The 14455-nt window shown below is 33.8% G+C and overlaps 1 protein-coding gene across 1 annotated transcript; it reads right to left on the bottom strand.

Annotated features, from left to right (window-relative positions):
• Positions 1–12124: 12124 nt before the first annotated feature.
• LOC114637014 (olfactory receptor 6C74-like) lies at positions 12125–13075 on the bottom strand. Its single transcript, XM_028785144.1, has one exon. It carries the CDS (start codon positions 13061–13063, stop codon positions 12125–12127), a length of 939 nt encoding a protein of 312 aa, XP_028640977.1. The 5' UTR covers positions 13064–13075.
• Positions 13076–14455: the final 1380 nt, after the last annotated feature.

Genomic DNA, 14455 nt, shown 5'->3' with positions numbered 1-14455 from the left:
CCATGAGGGCAAGGCACTTGGTAAAGCATATAAATACCCAGGATTTCCTTTGAATAGGAGACTTGATCAGACTCTGTCTTGTCTCCATTCTTCGCATCCCTCGCACCTCCGTCCCCATTCTCTTTCTTGCTAGACCCTGACCCCTGAGGACCGGAGCAGCTCGGGCCGGGACATCTAAGGATGTTGAACACTTCTTTATGTGATTTTCAGCCATTGGCATTTCCTCAGTGGAGAATTCTCTGTTTAGCTCTGTTCCCCATTTTTAATAGGGTTATTTGGTTCTCTGGAGTCTAACTTCTGTGGTTCATTGTATATATTAGATATTAATCCTCTATCAGATTAGGATTGGTAAAGACCTTTCCCCAACCTGTTGGTTGCTGTTTTGTCCTATTGACAATGTCCTTTGGCTTACAGTTTTGCAATTTTATGAAGTCCCATTTGTTAATTCTTGATCTTAGAGCATAAACCATAGGTTTTCTGTTCAGGAACTTTTCCTCTGTGCCTATGTGTTTGAGGCTTTTCCACACTTTCTCTTCTATTAGTTTCAATGTTTCTGGTTTTTATGCAGAGGTCCTTGGTCCACTTGGACTTGAGCCTTGTACAGGGAGATAAGAATGAATCAATTTGCATTCTTCTACATGTTGACTGCCAGTGGAACCAGCAGCATTTGTTGAAAATGTTGTCTTTTTCCCACTGGATGGTTTTAGCTCCTTTGTTAAAGTTCAAGTGACCATAGGTGTGTGGGTTCATTTCTGGATCTTCTATTCTATTCCATTGATCTACCTGCCCGCCATTCTACCAATACCATGAAGTTTTTATCACTATTGCTCTGTAATACAGCTTGAGGTCAGGGATGGTGATTCCCCCAGAAGATCTTTTATTTTTTATAGAAATTTTCATTTTTTTTTTTACTTTTTATAATCAAATCATAATTTTTACTTATTCACACAGGGGTTATAAACACAAGAAGGCAGGATGGGGGAAGTAGTCATAGATCTTTTATTGTTGAGGATAGTTTTCACTATCCTGGATTTTTTTTATTCCAAATGAATTTGAGAATTTCTCTTTCTAACTTTATGAAGAACTGAGCTGGAATTTTGATGGGGGTTGCATAGAATCTGTAGATTGCTTTTGGCAAGATGGCCATTTTTACTATATTAATCCTGCCAATCCATGAGCATGGGAGATCTTTTCATCTTCTGAGATCTTCTTTGATTTCTTTTTTCAAAGAGTTGAAGTTCTTGTCATACAAATCTTTCACTTGCTTGGTTAGATTCACTCCAAGATATCTCATATTATTTGTTACTATTGATTTGCAGAGTGGTTATTCCAATTTTTAATCCCACCAGCAATGGAAAAGTGCTCCCCTTTCTCCACATTCTTGCCAGCATGTGTTGTCACTTGAGGTTGATCTTAACCATTGTGATGGGTGTAAGGTGTGATTCTGCAGTCATTTAGATTTGCATTTCTCTGATGATTAAGGACATTAAACATTTCTTTAAGAGCTTCTCAGTCATTTGATATACCTCTGTTGAGAATTCTTTGTTTAGTTCTATACCCCATTTTTGATTGGCTAATTTAGTTTTTTTGGACTTTAAATTCTTGGGTTCTTTGTATATTTTGGATATTTGCAGTCTATCAGATGTAGGGTTAGTAAAGATCTTTTTTCAAATCTGTAGGTTATCATTTTGTCCTATAGACTGTGTCCTTTGTCTTACAGAAGCTTTTCAGTTTCATGAGGTCTCATTTGTCAACTGTTGATCTTAGAACCTGAGCCATTGATGTCCTGTTCAGGTAAAATTTCCCCATGCCAACACACTCCAGGCTCTTTCTTAATCTCTCTCCTATTAGATGCAGTGTATCTGGTTTTATGTTGAGTTTCTTGATCCATTTGTACTTGAGCTTTGTGCAAGGTGATAAATATGGATCTATTTTGATTCTTCTACATGCAGACTACCAGTTAGACCAGTACCATTTATTGAAGATAAACTACTGTATGGTTTGTCATCTTACCACTCTCACCAATGGACAGGTCACTGCAATAGAAACTAGACAGAGACACAGTGAATCTAACAGAAGTTATGAACCAAATGGATTTAACAGATATCTACAGAACTTTTCACCCCTAAACAAAAAAAAATATACCTTCTTATCAGCACTGTGTAGAATATTCTCCAAAACTGACTATATAATTAGATACAAAACAACCCTCAGCAGACACAAGAAGATTGAAGTAATTCCATGCATACTATCATATCACCATGGAGTAAGGCTGGACTCAAATAACAACAAAATCAACAGAAAGTCCAAATACTCATGGAAACTGAACAAATCTCTATTCAAGTATAACTTGGTCAGGGAAGAAATAAGAAAGAAACTAAAAACATTCTAGAATTCAATGAAAATGAAGGCATAGCATTCCCAAATTTACGAGACACTGTGAAATCAGTGTCAAGAGGAAAATTCACAGTATTAATTGATTTCATAAAGAAATGGCAGAGATTGTATACTAGTAACTTAACAGCATACCTTAAAGCTCTAGAACATTAGGAAGCAAACATATCCAAGAGGAATAGGCATCAGGAAATAGCCAAACTCCGGGATAAAATCAATCAGTTAGAAACAGACATCAGTACAAATAATACTATAACATTTTAAAATTAAAATGTTTAGTTATATCATGTCTTTTATTATTTTATTATGTTTTATCAATCAAAATCTTTACCTCTTTTAGGAAATTTTGTGATTTCATTGTTGAATACAGAAAAGTTTTTCCATGTTTTAAAATTTTTAATTAAAATGTAATTATATTTTTTCCAACTTTCTATATACTTCTCTTACTTCCTTTAATATTCATGATTATTTTCTTTGATTATTTTTGAAACCTGCCAGGTAATGACAATCAGTATCCTATCCAACCTTGAGGCCTATGGACCTGACCTATCAACAATAATCAGACCTGTAATAAATTTCTAAAGAGGAAATAGTGGGTTTCAAGTCTTACTGGTAACTAACTTTGTAATTGTACTTAAAACTTACTCAATAGGAAGGAGATCATTCCTGGTACTGGAAACCTAGTCAATTACACAGGAATAGTGAGGTCATGGATCATAGAAGAGGATCTACTATGGCCATTTTACTAGACTTTCATGATTACTAACTGCATGCAAACATTAACCTTATACCCACAGATAAGTGTAGCTTCCATCCATTATCAAAGAAACTTCTATTTGCCATTGGTTGAGGCCATCACAGAAAACCACAAGTGGTCACATTAGAGTACAACTGACCTTGCAGTGTCCAGCCCCTGATAGGAACATAGACAAGACAATCCTTCCAGTAAAGCTCAAGAGATTTGCCAGAATAAGGACAAAAACATTGCAAGACTTGGCGACCAGGAAGCTTATTTGTGTCTTGTAGAAATTACAGGAAAGCTATATTCAAAATAGAGTTTTAAGGAAAAGATTTAATTCATTACTTTGTTCCTTGATCTTGTCTTCATTTGGTACTTTTCTTTGTGCTAATATATACATCTTCTTTCTCAGCAAAACAATTTAGCATTTCTGTAATCAAATGTGGGTATCCAAATATCTTCAAACCTAAGAAGAAGATACTTGTTTTTAAACAACTAAATTTGGCAATTAGAAATTATTAATAAGCTATGCTTGCTCAAAAATACACTGACCACAATCAAAATTTCCAAAGGACTTTTTTCTGTTTTAATAGTGTTCTAAAACATGTTTATTTGATGCTCTTGGAAAAGATAACTTCTAACTTTGCATGTTTGAAGACTTCTAATATGCCTAGTTTTTCACCAATTAGCCAACAGGAAGACTGCAATTTTCTCCACAATTCTCCAGTATGGTTTCTGATTCAAAGACTAGAAATTCAAATACAATTATATGATTTAGACTTCATAACTTTTATTTTATGAATTGTAACATAGGTGAGGGATTATTAGTGTTTTATAAGATGAAAAAATCAAATCATAGTTTCATTACTGGGTCATTTACGTTTTGAGTATGTTTCATTGTTTATGCAATTATTCTTTAAATTTTAAAATAGTGTTTCATTGTTTATGTAATTATTTTTTAAATTTTTAAATAGTATTTGTTTCCTTATTTATATTATTTTTCTTAAAATTTTTAAATCATGTGTTTTATTCCTTGGAAATTTCATGAAAATATGCAATGTATGTTGACCACATTCATTCACCACTGCCTCTTTCTATCTCACCTTAGTATTCCTCATCTTCTCCCCTCTGAACTTCATGTTGTGTTTTTATTTTATATTTTGTCATGTATGTTATGTTAATGTTAAATTATTCTTGGGTGTTTTAAAGAAAATCAATATTATTTCACTTACATTAACAGAACATGTTAGAATCACCTTTTCTTGATTATATGAACATTTATAATAAAAGGCAATTATGCTCCTTGAAATCATATCTAATCTTCTGGACAGGAAAATTAGCATTAAAGAATTGTTCATGTTAATTAAAAGCAGGCTATTAACATGTGAATTTTTAAAAATAAAGTGACATTTATTTTCAGTCATATCTCTGAGCATGTTAGTTTTTGCTTTATACAACAATTCCTTATAAACTATTTTTTAAAATATCAGAGAAATCATGAGATAATGCATATGTGTTCAACTAATTTAATCTTACATTTTCATTAAAATTATGGTAGCTGAAATCATTTCCTGGAAATTGACTAATACCATTTCCTAGTTATTTAAACAGTAAAATAGCCTTTCTACAGGAAACCAAAGGGCACAGTGTCCCTAACCTAAAGAAAAGAAAGAAATAATTTTAAAACATGCAAAACAATTTTTGAACCATCTTATTTAATAGTGAATTAAAATAAGTAGGTGGAAGCTGTGATGAATAGGTAGCTGAGTTAGGAAGATGGCAAGTTCAATTCGTATTATTTAGTGATAGACTCACACACTTGGAATACAAAGATAGACCTTCAAAGTAATTATTCCTGAAAAGGGATTAATTTAGCATTATCTCCAAAATAATTAACTCTACAGTGAGACCTTATCTTAAAAGTAAAAGCTCTACTTAAGAAGCTGAGGCTGGAGGATTGTAAGAACTATCAGTTAAACCTAGGTTATACAGTGATTAACAAACCATCAAGGACTAATACTCCATGACTTCGTTTCATAAATATTCATTTTTACAAGTATAGTGAGATAAAGTACTATGTTAAAAATAACCATTTTGGAAACTAGGGAGTGGCCCAGTGGGTAACACCTTTGATATGTAAGCATCAGAACATGAGTTTGGATCCCCAAAATCTACATAACAGCTGGATACAGTGTGTCTGTAACCTAGGGATGCTGATCCTAGGATCTTGTTCACTAGTCTACCAGCCAAGCAAACACAAGGAGCTTCACGTTCAATAAGAAGTTGTATCCCAAAATACAGGTTAATTCATCAAGAAAAGACATCCTGATGTTAGCCTTTGGCCTCTATACATGCCTGTATGGGTAGGCATACACTTGCATCATTGCCCTCCATACATACTGAAATTAATTAAAAATACTTTCAAGACCATTGTAGAAGCACTGTAGCAAGTGTGAAATAATATTGTATCTTATGACAATCATTACTTTGGAGATAATGCCAAATTAATCCCTTTTGAGGAATAATTACTTTGATGGTCTATGTTTGTATTCTCAGTGTGTGAGTCTATCACTAAGGCAACAACATCCAAGTATCCAATAGAAACATTACTCCTATTTGTTATCTCAAAAGCTATAATGTTCTATATCAGTTATTCAAATGAAACTCTATACAATATGTGACTTTGGAGTGAATATTGGAAAAGCCTTTATAATTTATTTCTTTATTTAGTATACTTGGGCATCACAACATGTCTGTAAGGCCAGAGTTATCTACTGAGCCCTCTTGCCAGCCTTAATCTTGGGATAACTTCTTTAAAGATCTATGAACACCTAAATGTAAACTTTATTCAGTTAATAGTTGTTCAGTTAATAGTTGCTATAGTGTCTATCAGATACTGAACACTGCTTTAGTGCTTTTTTATTCATTTTCATTAGTTATCTTACTAGGAAAATTAGTATAATTATAAGCGTTTTTTTGGATTTTGAAAATGTAGAGAAATTGTATATAGTCATGGAAGAATCTAGAAATTATGGAGAAAAGTTGCAAGGAGATCTCTCTCTCTCTCTCTCTCTCTCTCTCTTTCCATATATATATATGAATGATATAGTTATATAGTTTGATAGGTCTTATTGAATGATTACAATACAGCAAGTGAACAAATTGATGATTTGTGAATAACATACAGGCACATGAAAGATATTTAATAATATTCAATAATAAATAATTTCTAAGGGAGACTAGAGAAATAGTTCTGTGTCCTTGCTGCACAAATATCCTTTACCCTGAGTTTACGTTCCCAGTAGCCATGTCAGAAAGCTGGGTGTCAACATATGTAGCTATAACCTCTGCCTGTGGGAGCATGGAGTCAGGAGGCTACTGGGGTCTTGCTGAACACTAGCCTGACTTTAGATTAATTAAGAGACCTTGTCTAAAGTAACAAGATAGAAAGTGATAGAGCAGGACACTGATCTTCTTCTGCATACACATCAGACACTCACAGATGGAGAAGAGGTAATTTATTATACAGAAAAAGAAAGTGAGAAATGATGCCTGGCATACAAATTTAACAACTCATTTAACCTAATACACAGGAATAGGGTTGAAAGAATGATACTATAATAGCCCAAGCCCAGGAAAATTCAAAATTGAAAAATTTAAAACATGCTCCTTTTAAAGAATATTTTTATATTAATTAGTTTCCCTTTCCATATCAAACCCTTCTAAACCCTCCCATATATCTCTGTCTTACTCTGTTTCAAATTCATTCATTCTTTTAAATTAATTATTGATGTATATATCAACATTTAAATATTGTTTTTATTTAGTAATGTTAGACTGAAGTTGCAGACCCCTATAGAGGAATAGGGGAGGATTGAAGGAGCTGAAGGGGAGGGTGACCCTATAGGGAGATCAATGGTCTCAATGAATCAAGACACCTGGGAGATCCCAGAGACTGAGCCACCAACCAGGCAGCATTCATGGGTGGGTCCAAGGTCTCTGGCACATATGTAAGGACTGCCTGGTGTGGCCTTAGTGGGAGAAGATGCATCTAATCTTGGAGAGACTTCAGGCCCCAAGGAAGGAGGATACACATGGGAGGAGGAGAGGGGGAACATCCTTTCAGAGGCAAGGCAGAGGGGGAATGGGATGAGGAACTGTGTGGAGGAGAACAGGAGAAGTCAATAACTGGAATGTAAATAAATAAAATAATTAATAAATATGTATGCCTAAATTTCTATTATTTACAAAAAAATACATATAAGCATATAATCCTAACAAAATTTAAAATGAAATTTCTAATTTCAAAGACTTTAGATTTCTTATTATTTAATTGACACATACTTTTTAATGAGCTAAACACAAGTGTGGTAGTTTGAGTATGCCTATTCCAAGGAGTGGCAATATTTGGAGGAGTGGCAATATTTGGAGTAGGTGGGCTACTGTGGGCTTGGGTTTTAAAATACTCATTCCCAGGTGCTTGGAAGTCAGTCTTCTAGCTGCCTTTAAATGAAGATGTAGAACTCTCAGCTCTGCTTACACTGCCATGCTCATCTTGATGATAATGGACTGAAACTCTAAAGCTGTTAGCCAGCCCAAATTAAATATCAAAGAGTTGCTTTGGTCATGGTATTTGTTCAGCAGTAAAACCCTAATTAAGACAATGGGTTAATGTTAGTAGGAGATAATTTTAAAATGATTGTTTGGCAGTCCATAAGATGGCTCAGTGAATGAAGATGTAGGGGAATTTTAATCCAACCACATGGCTACTCTGGCACCTTGCATATAAAGTTCTAGGCCCTTGTGACCCTACTGGTGGTATACAGACATGCCCTTAATATACATCTTTAATCCTTCTGGCTGGAATACTGATTTGTCTTTATTATACACCTTCATCTTGAACAATTAAGTCTAATTGAGGGGCAGACGAAGTGACAGATCAGAGAAAAATTTGACAGAATGTATCAGAAATAAGACAGGCCCAACTCTCATGAGAACATACAGGAAAGAAGGACTACTTAAGAACAGAGATGGAGAGAAGAGAGTTCAGTTTGGTATGGTTCAATTCCTACAGTTTAGGGGTAGTTTGTCCAGAAGAAACTGCAAGTTTCAACCAATCTTCAGGAGTCCTTGGAAGTGGCCAGAAACCACTAGAATATCACAAAAATTTCTTTGGTGCTGTTCTCTTTAAGGATTCACAGTAAGCTATGATCAGTGAAGAAGGCAATGTTAACTAATGCCACGATGTCATCAGGAAAGACTAGAATTGGCAAAACCCAATAAAGATCATTAAAGTGTGGCAAGGAGAACCAATGCCTCTCCACTGTCCACTGTCTGTTGGGTTAACTTATACCCTTTCCAAATGTCAAGTATCTTCTCAAGCATCTTCACTAGCAAAACACCACATGCCTTTTTTTAGATAGCTTCTAGAAAAACACCACATGTCTATTGTCACCAAAATATTGTCCTGCATGTCTGCTTCAGCAAAACATCCTCTCACAGGAAAGTCTCCAAAAAACATTACACGAAACAACTGAGTCTCCAAAGAAATGAGAACTTTACATTACATACACACACACAGACACACATCACATTAGAAATAAATGTGATACAAAAATTAATATACTGTAGAATTATTGCATTTGACATAGTAAAAATACTTAGGATGCATTTCATTGAGGTATTTACACAAATAGAAGATTTATGCTGAAAATCATAAAAAATAAAATATGTATTTTATTTAAAGAGAGGATCATCCTATGTAGCCCAGGTTCACCTTAGATTTCTGATTAGAATATACAAAAGTTTATAAATGTTATTCCAAGAATCAGGTAGCAACATCAGGTCAGGGAGTAGCTCCTACCAATACCTGGAAATTTCTTGACACCCAAGTCACCAGCCTTGTGTCACAGGAGGGTTTCCACAGTAGCCAGATTTCAGGAGCTCCTGCAGACTTTATTTTTGATGGCATTGGATGAACCCATCAACACCCTAAAGAAGGCTTTAGTAGTAGGAACTAAGTCCTAAACAGTCTGGACCATAGATATCAGTTCCAGGAGTGACAAGATGTCGGTTTGCCAAGGACCCAGGCATTTGTTTAGTTGGTAGAAGCTTAACATCTATTTTTATTTTAATAATACTGAGTTATATTTTCCTTTTCTCTCAGCTGTCATCTGAACGACTGAATCTAGTGTGCTCTCCCTATATCTTTGAGCACCACCACTGCTTGCATACTTATCTATTGATATCAACAAAAAATTTGATTGAATTTTGAAATCTTTAAAAGAATGATTTCTTTTGCTTAAAGATTAGAATATAATTAAATAATCTCTCCATCCCTTTTCCCCATCCAAACTCTCATCTATATCCATCCTTACCTTTTTAAAAGTCATGGCCTCTTTCATCATTAGTTTACTGTTATATACAATCTTATCTACCATGATCATGTGATATACATATAATCTGGGAAAGCAAATCTGCTAATCAGAAATATCCAGTTGATTCTTAAAATTAAAATTAGAACAGTTAATGACTTGATATAAAACATTCTATATAATCCCAGATAAGCCTGAAGTGGAATTTTCATTCTGTTTATCTAAATACCCTCTAAAGACTAATCATAGATCTCTACTTTTTCTAAAGATTTAGGTTTGCATTAAAAGGTCCCAGCTTTCAAATGATGAATCATTTTCACATTTTCTAAAATTAAAAGTGTTTTGTAGCACAAAAGATTCACAGATTTTCAAAAAAGTCTTATTAAAAATACAATGTCTAGAAGTTAAATATATTTATTAAAGAGGACAATAAAATATATATAAAAATACTGCTTATTATCTTTATTTTTAAAAGATTTCCATTAGGATACAGAAAGTTAATTTTGAGTCTCCAACAGACTTTAACCTATACCAGAAAAATCTTGTAAAAAGATTTAATTCTTAAAATGCCTTGTTTTCACTGATGGAATGTAAATCAACATACCGGGAGGTTGACATGTGTGCCATATATCATATATATACTTCTGTTCATATGTGTGGTGTGTGTGTGTGTGTGTAATAATAATAATAAAATAAAAGTAGCTGTGAATTTGAGAGTGAGAAAAGAAATGAGAGGACTTAGAGGGAGAAAGGGAAAAAGGTGTTATAATTTTGTTTGGATTAAAATGGATAAAACTAATAAATACATTGAGTTATCATTCTCATTTTATATTTAAAATTTGTTGGAAACTATAATATAATCACATCAGTTATGTCTCCCCTTTTTTTCCCATACATTTTCAAATACCTCCCTTGCTCTTTCAAAATTATGGTCCCTAATTCTTTATATGTACATCATATATATCTATATATGTATATATATGTATATATGATGAATAGTACATGTATAAACATATAATATACATATACACATAAAATACATATATTCCTAAAGGCATATAATGAATAATTAAATTTTTATTCAGGGCTGATCTTTTGTAATTCGCTAACCAATTGCTGTGCCTTTTCTCATGGAAGATTATTTCTCCAGATCTCAGCATACCTTGATTACTGTAGTTATTTGTTTAGTGGTGTGACACCCTGAACTTTCTCACTTCAATGTTAGCATGTCTATTGGTGTTTCCCTAATTCAGATCATGTGTAGTTATTCATGCTGATGAGACTTACAAATATTTGTTTTTATACTCACAGATCATTATACTTGACCTTGTTTAAGGAAACATCTTTTCAACATGTGAAAATATTTACGGAAAAGTATGGTGGATGAAAATCCGAAATTGTGGTGCTCAGTCCCAGTAGATATATCTATCACAGAACTGCTTTGCCAAAGGGTCAAAGTTACTTGCAGAAGAGAGGGATGTTTGTAAGAATCAGAGGAAAACAGAGTTGGCTGTAAGACTGTGCCTCCCAGAAATGCCATTAGCTGGACCCATGAATTCTCATCTTCTAGGCTGCCTAAGCATTGTTGGTATTTAATAAACAATCAAAATACTTTCCAGCTAACTTAAATGATATCTTACATCAAACAAAAAGAATTTGGAAGGTTTCAGAATATAAATATGAATATATATATTTCATTGCTGATTCAAGGTATACAAATATGATTAAAATATTTCTTCTTAAAAAAGATAAAAATCTACTTGCAAAATATAAATGAAACTGCACCCATAAAAAAATGAGTGATGGGCCAGGGTAGAGAAATACCGAGGGTTCCCCACCTGCTCAGAGGAGAAGAGGAAGAGGGATGTGGGAGGAATTGTATGGGGTGATCAGGAGGGGAAAGTGAGTAGATTGTAAAGTGAATGAATAAAATTATAATAATGATGATAATAATAATAATTTTAAAGCAAGAAAATGAGTGATTTTTTTCATGGAATGTTCAACAACTTCTGAGAACTTTTGTTTACACAAGTATCAAAAAAAGATGGACAAAACCTGGTATAATATTCTCTTAATTTTAGTAAAATATACATGAAAACTGGTAAAATTCTAGTTAATATTATATTACCTTGTGTGTTCATGATCATAAGTATATGATAATATAATAACTTTTACATTATACTTGTGTCATATATCATGTAAATTAAATATTTTTTTTACTTTTAACTGGAATTTAAAACTGAAATTTAGTTGTTTTTTGTTGTTGTTGTTGGTGATGGTTTAAGGACTCAAACTCAGGCTTTCTACATCCTGTGATGACATTCTAGTTTTTTTGTCATGTTCGTAAGTTATAACTTGAATTCTAAAAGACTGGAGAGACTTTGAAAATATATATTTAACTTCTCTATAATTAAGAGGATACATAGGTTAATTATGTCTTGGAAAATAGAAGAGAAATTTTCTTGCTCACATCAAATATTTTCTTTGAAAAGGTACCTTGAAATGATGTATGGTGAAAAGAAGAACAAACAAACAAACAAAATGAGAATCTTCTTCAAAATTTTGTTAATATATGAATTTCCTTACTTCATTTCCTTCATATAATGAAATAATATTGTCATTTCTTTGAGAACGATACAATCCTGTGGATTGTATTAATGAATGCCTTTTTCACTTGCTGATTCCTCAAGGTGTAGATAAAAGGATTCAGAAGTGGAGCCACTGAGGTGTTGAGCACAGAAATTCCCTTGGAAATAGATATTCTCTGCTTGACTGAAGGTTTAAGGTACATGAAGATGCAGCTGCCATATGAGAGGGATATCACAATCATGTGAGAAGAGCATGTAGAGAAAGCCTTCTTCTTCTGTTCAGTTGAAGGAATTTTTAGAATTGTCATAGCAATGTAGGTGTAGGATATGATCACCATTACCAATGTGAGTAAGAGTGTCACCAAAGCTGAGACAAATCCCATCGTCTCCAGGAGCTGTGTGTCTGTGCAAGAAAGCTGAAGGAGTGGAGTTGTGTCACAGTAGAAATGATCAACAATGTTGGAAGCACAGAAGTCAAGATTCAAGCCTAACAGGAGTGGTGGAAAGATGACAAAAAAGCCAGCAAGCCAACAACTGAGGACCAGCTGCACACAGACTTTATTGTTCATGATGGTCATATAATGCAAGGGCTTGCAGATGGCTACATATCTGTCATAGGACATGGCTGCCAGCAAATAAAATTCTGATGCTCCAAATAAGAAAGCAAAAAACACTTGAGTCAAACAATTACCATAAGAAATGGTTTTGTCCCCTGTTGCCATAGTAACAAGCAATTTGGGAATGCATGTAGTAGTGTAGGAAAACTCTAAGAACGAAAAATTTCGAAGGAAAAAATACATGGGTGTCTTCAGGTGAGTATCCACCAGTGTGAGTGTGATGATGGTCAGATTGCCAGTGATGCTGAGCAGATAGGTAAGAAGCAGGAAGACGAATAACACAACTTTCCACTGTGGATCATCAGTCAAGCCTGCTATAATGAAAACTGTCAGCCTTGTATGGTTCTTCATTGTGACCCTCTGACTTTTAGCTGGTCTAAATAAAGTGTGGGGAAGGAGGTTATAACTACAGAACTATAATAATAATATTTAATGCTGAAGTACCATCAATAATTAAAAAGCCAGTTTTCTAACAGAGCATTGTCTGTAAAGAGGGATATACTGGAAAAATAGTTGTTTATAGCTTTACAGTATCTGTGCAAAAATAAAAGGTATTAATTTACCATCTTAATTATGAATAACATATAACAATATTATTTGTTTATCTCTTATATGAATTCACATGGTGAAATTAAAGGAACTGAGAAATACTTTTTTCTTCCTTGCTTAAACCTTAAAATTAGGATGTTACTTTGTTTCTGTTCTTTATCTTGATTGAATAAAATATTAAATGTTTGCATACAAATCCAAAGTCACTTGAATAACATTAGTGTGTATTTTCAGCTTTCCCCTTCCCTTCTTTCCTGATCCCCTACACATAAACATACACACATGCGCACACACACACATACAAACATACACACTCACACACACATGTCATCTTCAGGTCCGAATATAAAATACTATCATCAATTGCTGTAACTAATTCTGTTGAAGGATATCAATAGTTTCATGACCATGGTCTTATATCAGAAGCCTAAATGAAGCCTAGGAAGTGCTTTCTTTGCACTTTTAATATAAATCATCTGCTTTAATTTCTATTGTTACCCTGTACTCTAGGTACCCTCTATTCCAATATCAAGTCAGTGGAAATAGTCTAGTAAAGCCATTGTTAATAATAAAGTGTTGTGGTTGTCTTCTGGAGTGGCAGTATTGAGAATGCAACAAGTGTTAAAAGTTAATATTGGGGTAGAAAAACACCAAAAAAAATGAAAGCATAGAAATATGTTTATTTGTGGGTTTTAGGGATGGCAGGCAATACCAAGACAAAGCCACATGGGAATGTATTGAGATAAAGAATTTTAGAGATGAATCATGAACTTGGAGGAAAATGTCAATGAATCTGAATTCCTAAGTAAGAGAAACAAGTATACAAATTTTCTCCACCATTTACTAGTTCTTATACATTTCCCTTGTTTGATTAAATGTTTAAAATACCACTAATTTTTATGTCTGTGTGGTTTGAAAATCAGGAGCTAAGTTTCAAAAGCACAATGTATCCCTGTGCAGCATAAGTTTTAGGAAACCTAAAATCTCTAGCTACCCTTCAAGTAAAAAGATGTTAAGGAACTGAGGTCACAGATCAGTATTGCAGTCCTTCTGTAGTCTGTATAAGGTACCAAGTTTGATACTTCTCATGGAAAGAGTGTGCACATAACTCCAGAGGTTTTATTAACAAGTAGATAACTATATAGTATACCTTGACAGTGGTATTAAGAAATAAAATTGTGACTTGGGCTGGGG

Source organism: Grammomys surdaster, unplaced genomic scaffold (genome assembly GCF_004785775.1).
Source record: "Grammomys surdaster isolate TR1022 unplaced genomic scaffold, NIH_TR_1.0 125125, whole genome shotgun sequence".
Classification (NCBI taxonomy): Eukaryota; Metazoa; Chordata; class Mammalia; order Rodentia; family Muridae; genus Grammomys; species Grammomys surdaster.
This window is presented reverse-complemented; position numbering and strand designations above follow the sequence as displayed.

Bases quoted from the DNA above. Each gene is read 5' to 3' on its own strand.
- LOC114637014 (XM_028785144.1), bottom strand. From the start codon at position 13,063: ATGAAGAACCATACAAGGCTGACAGTTTTCATTATAGCAGGCTTGACT.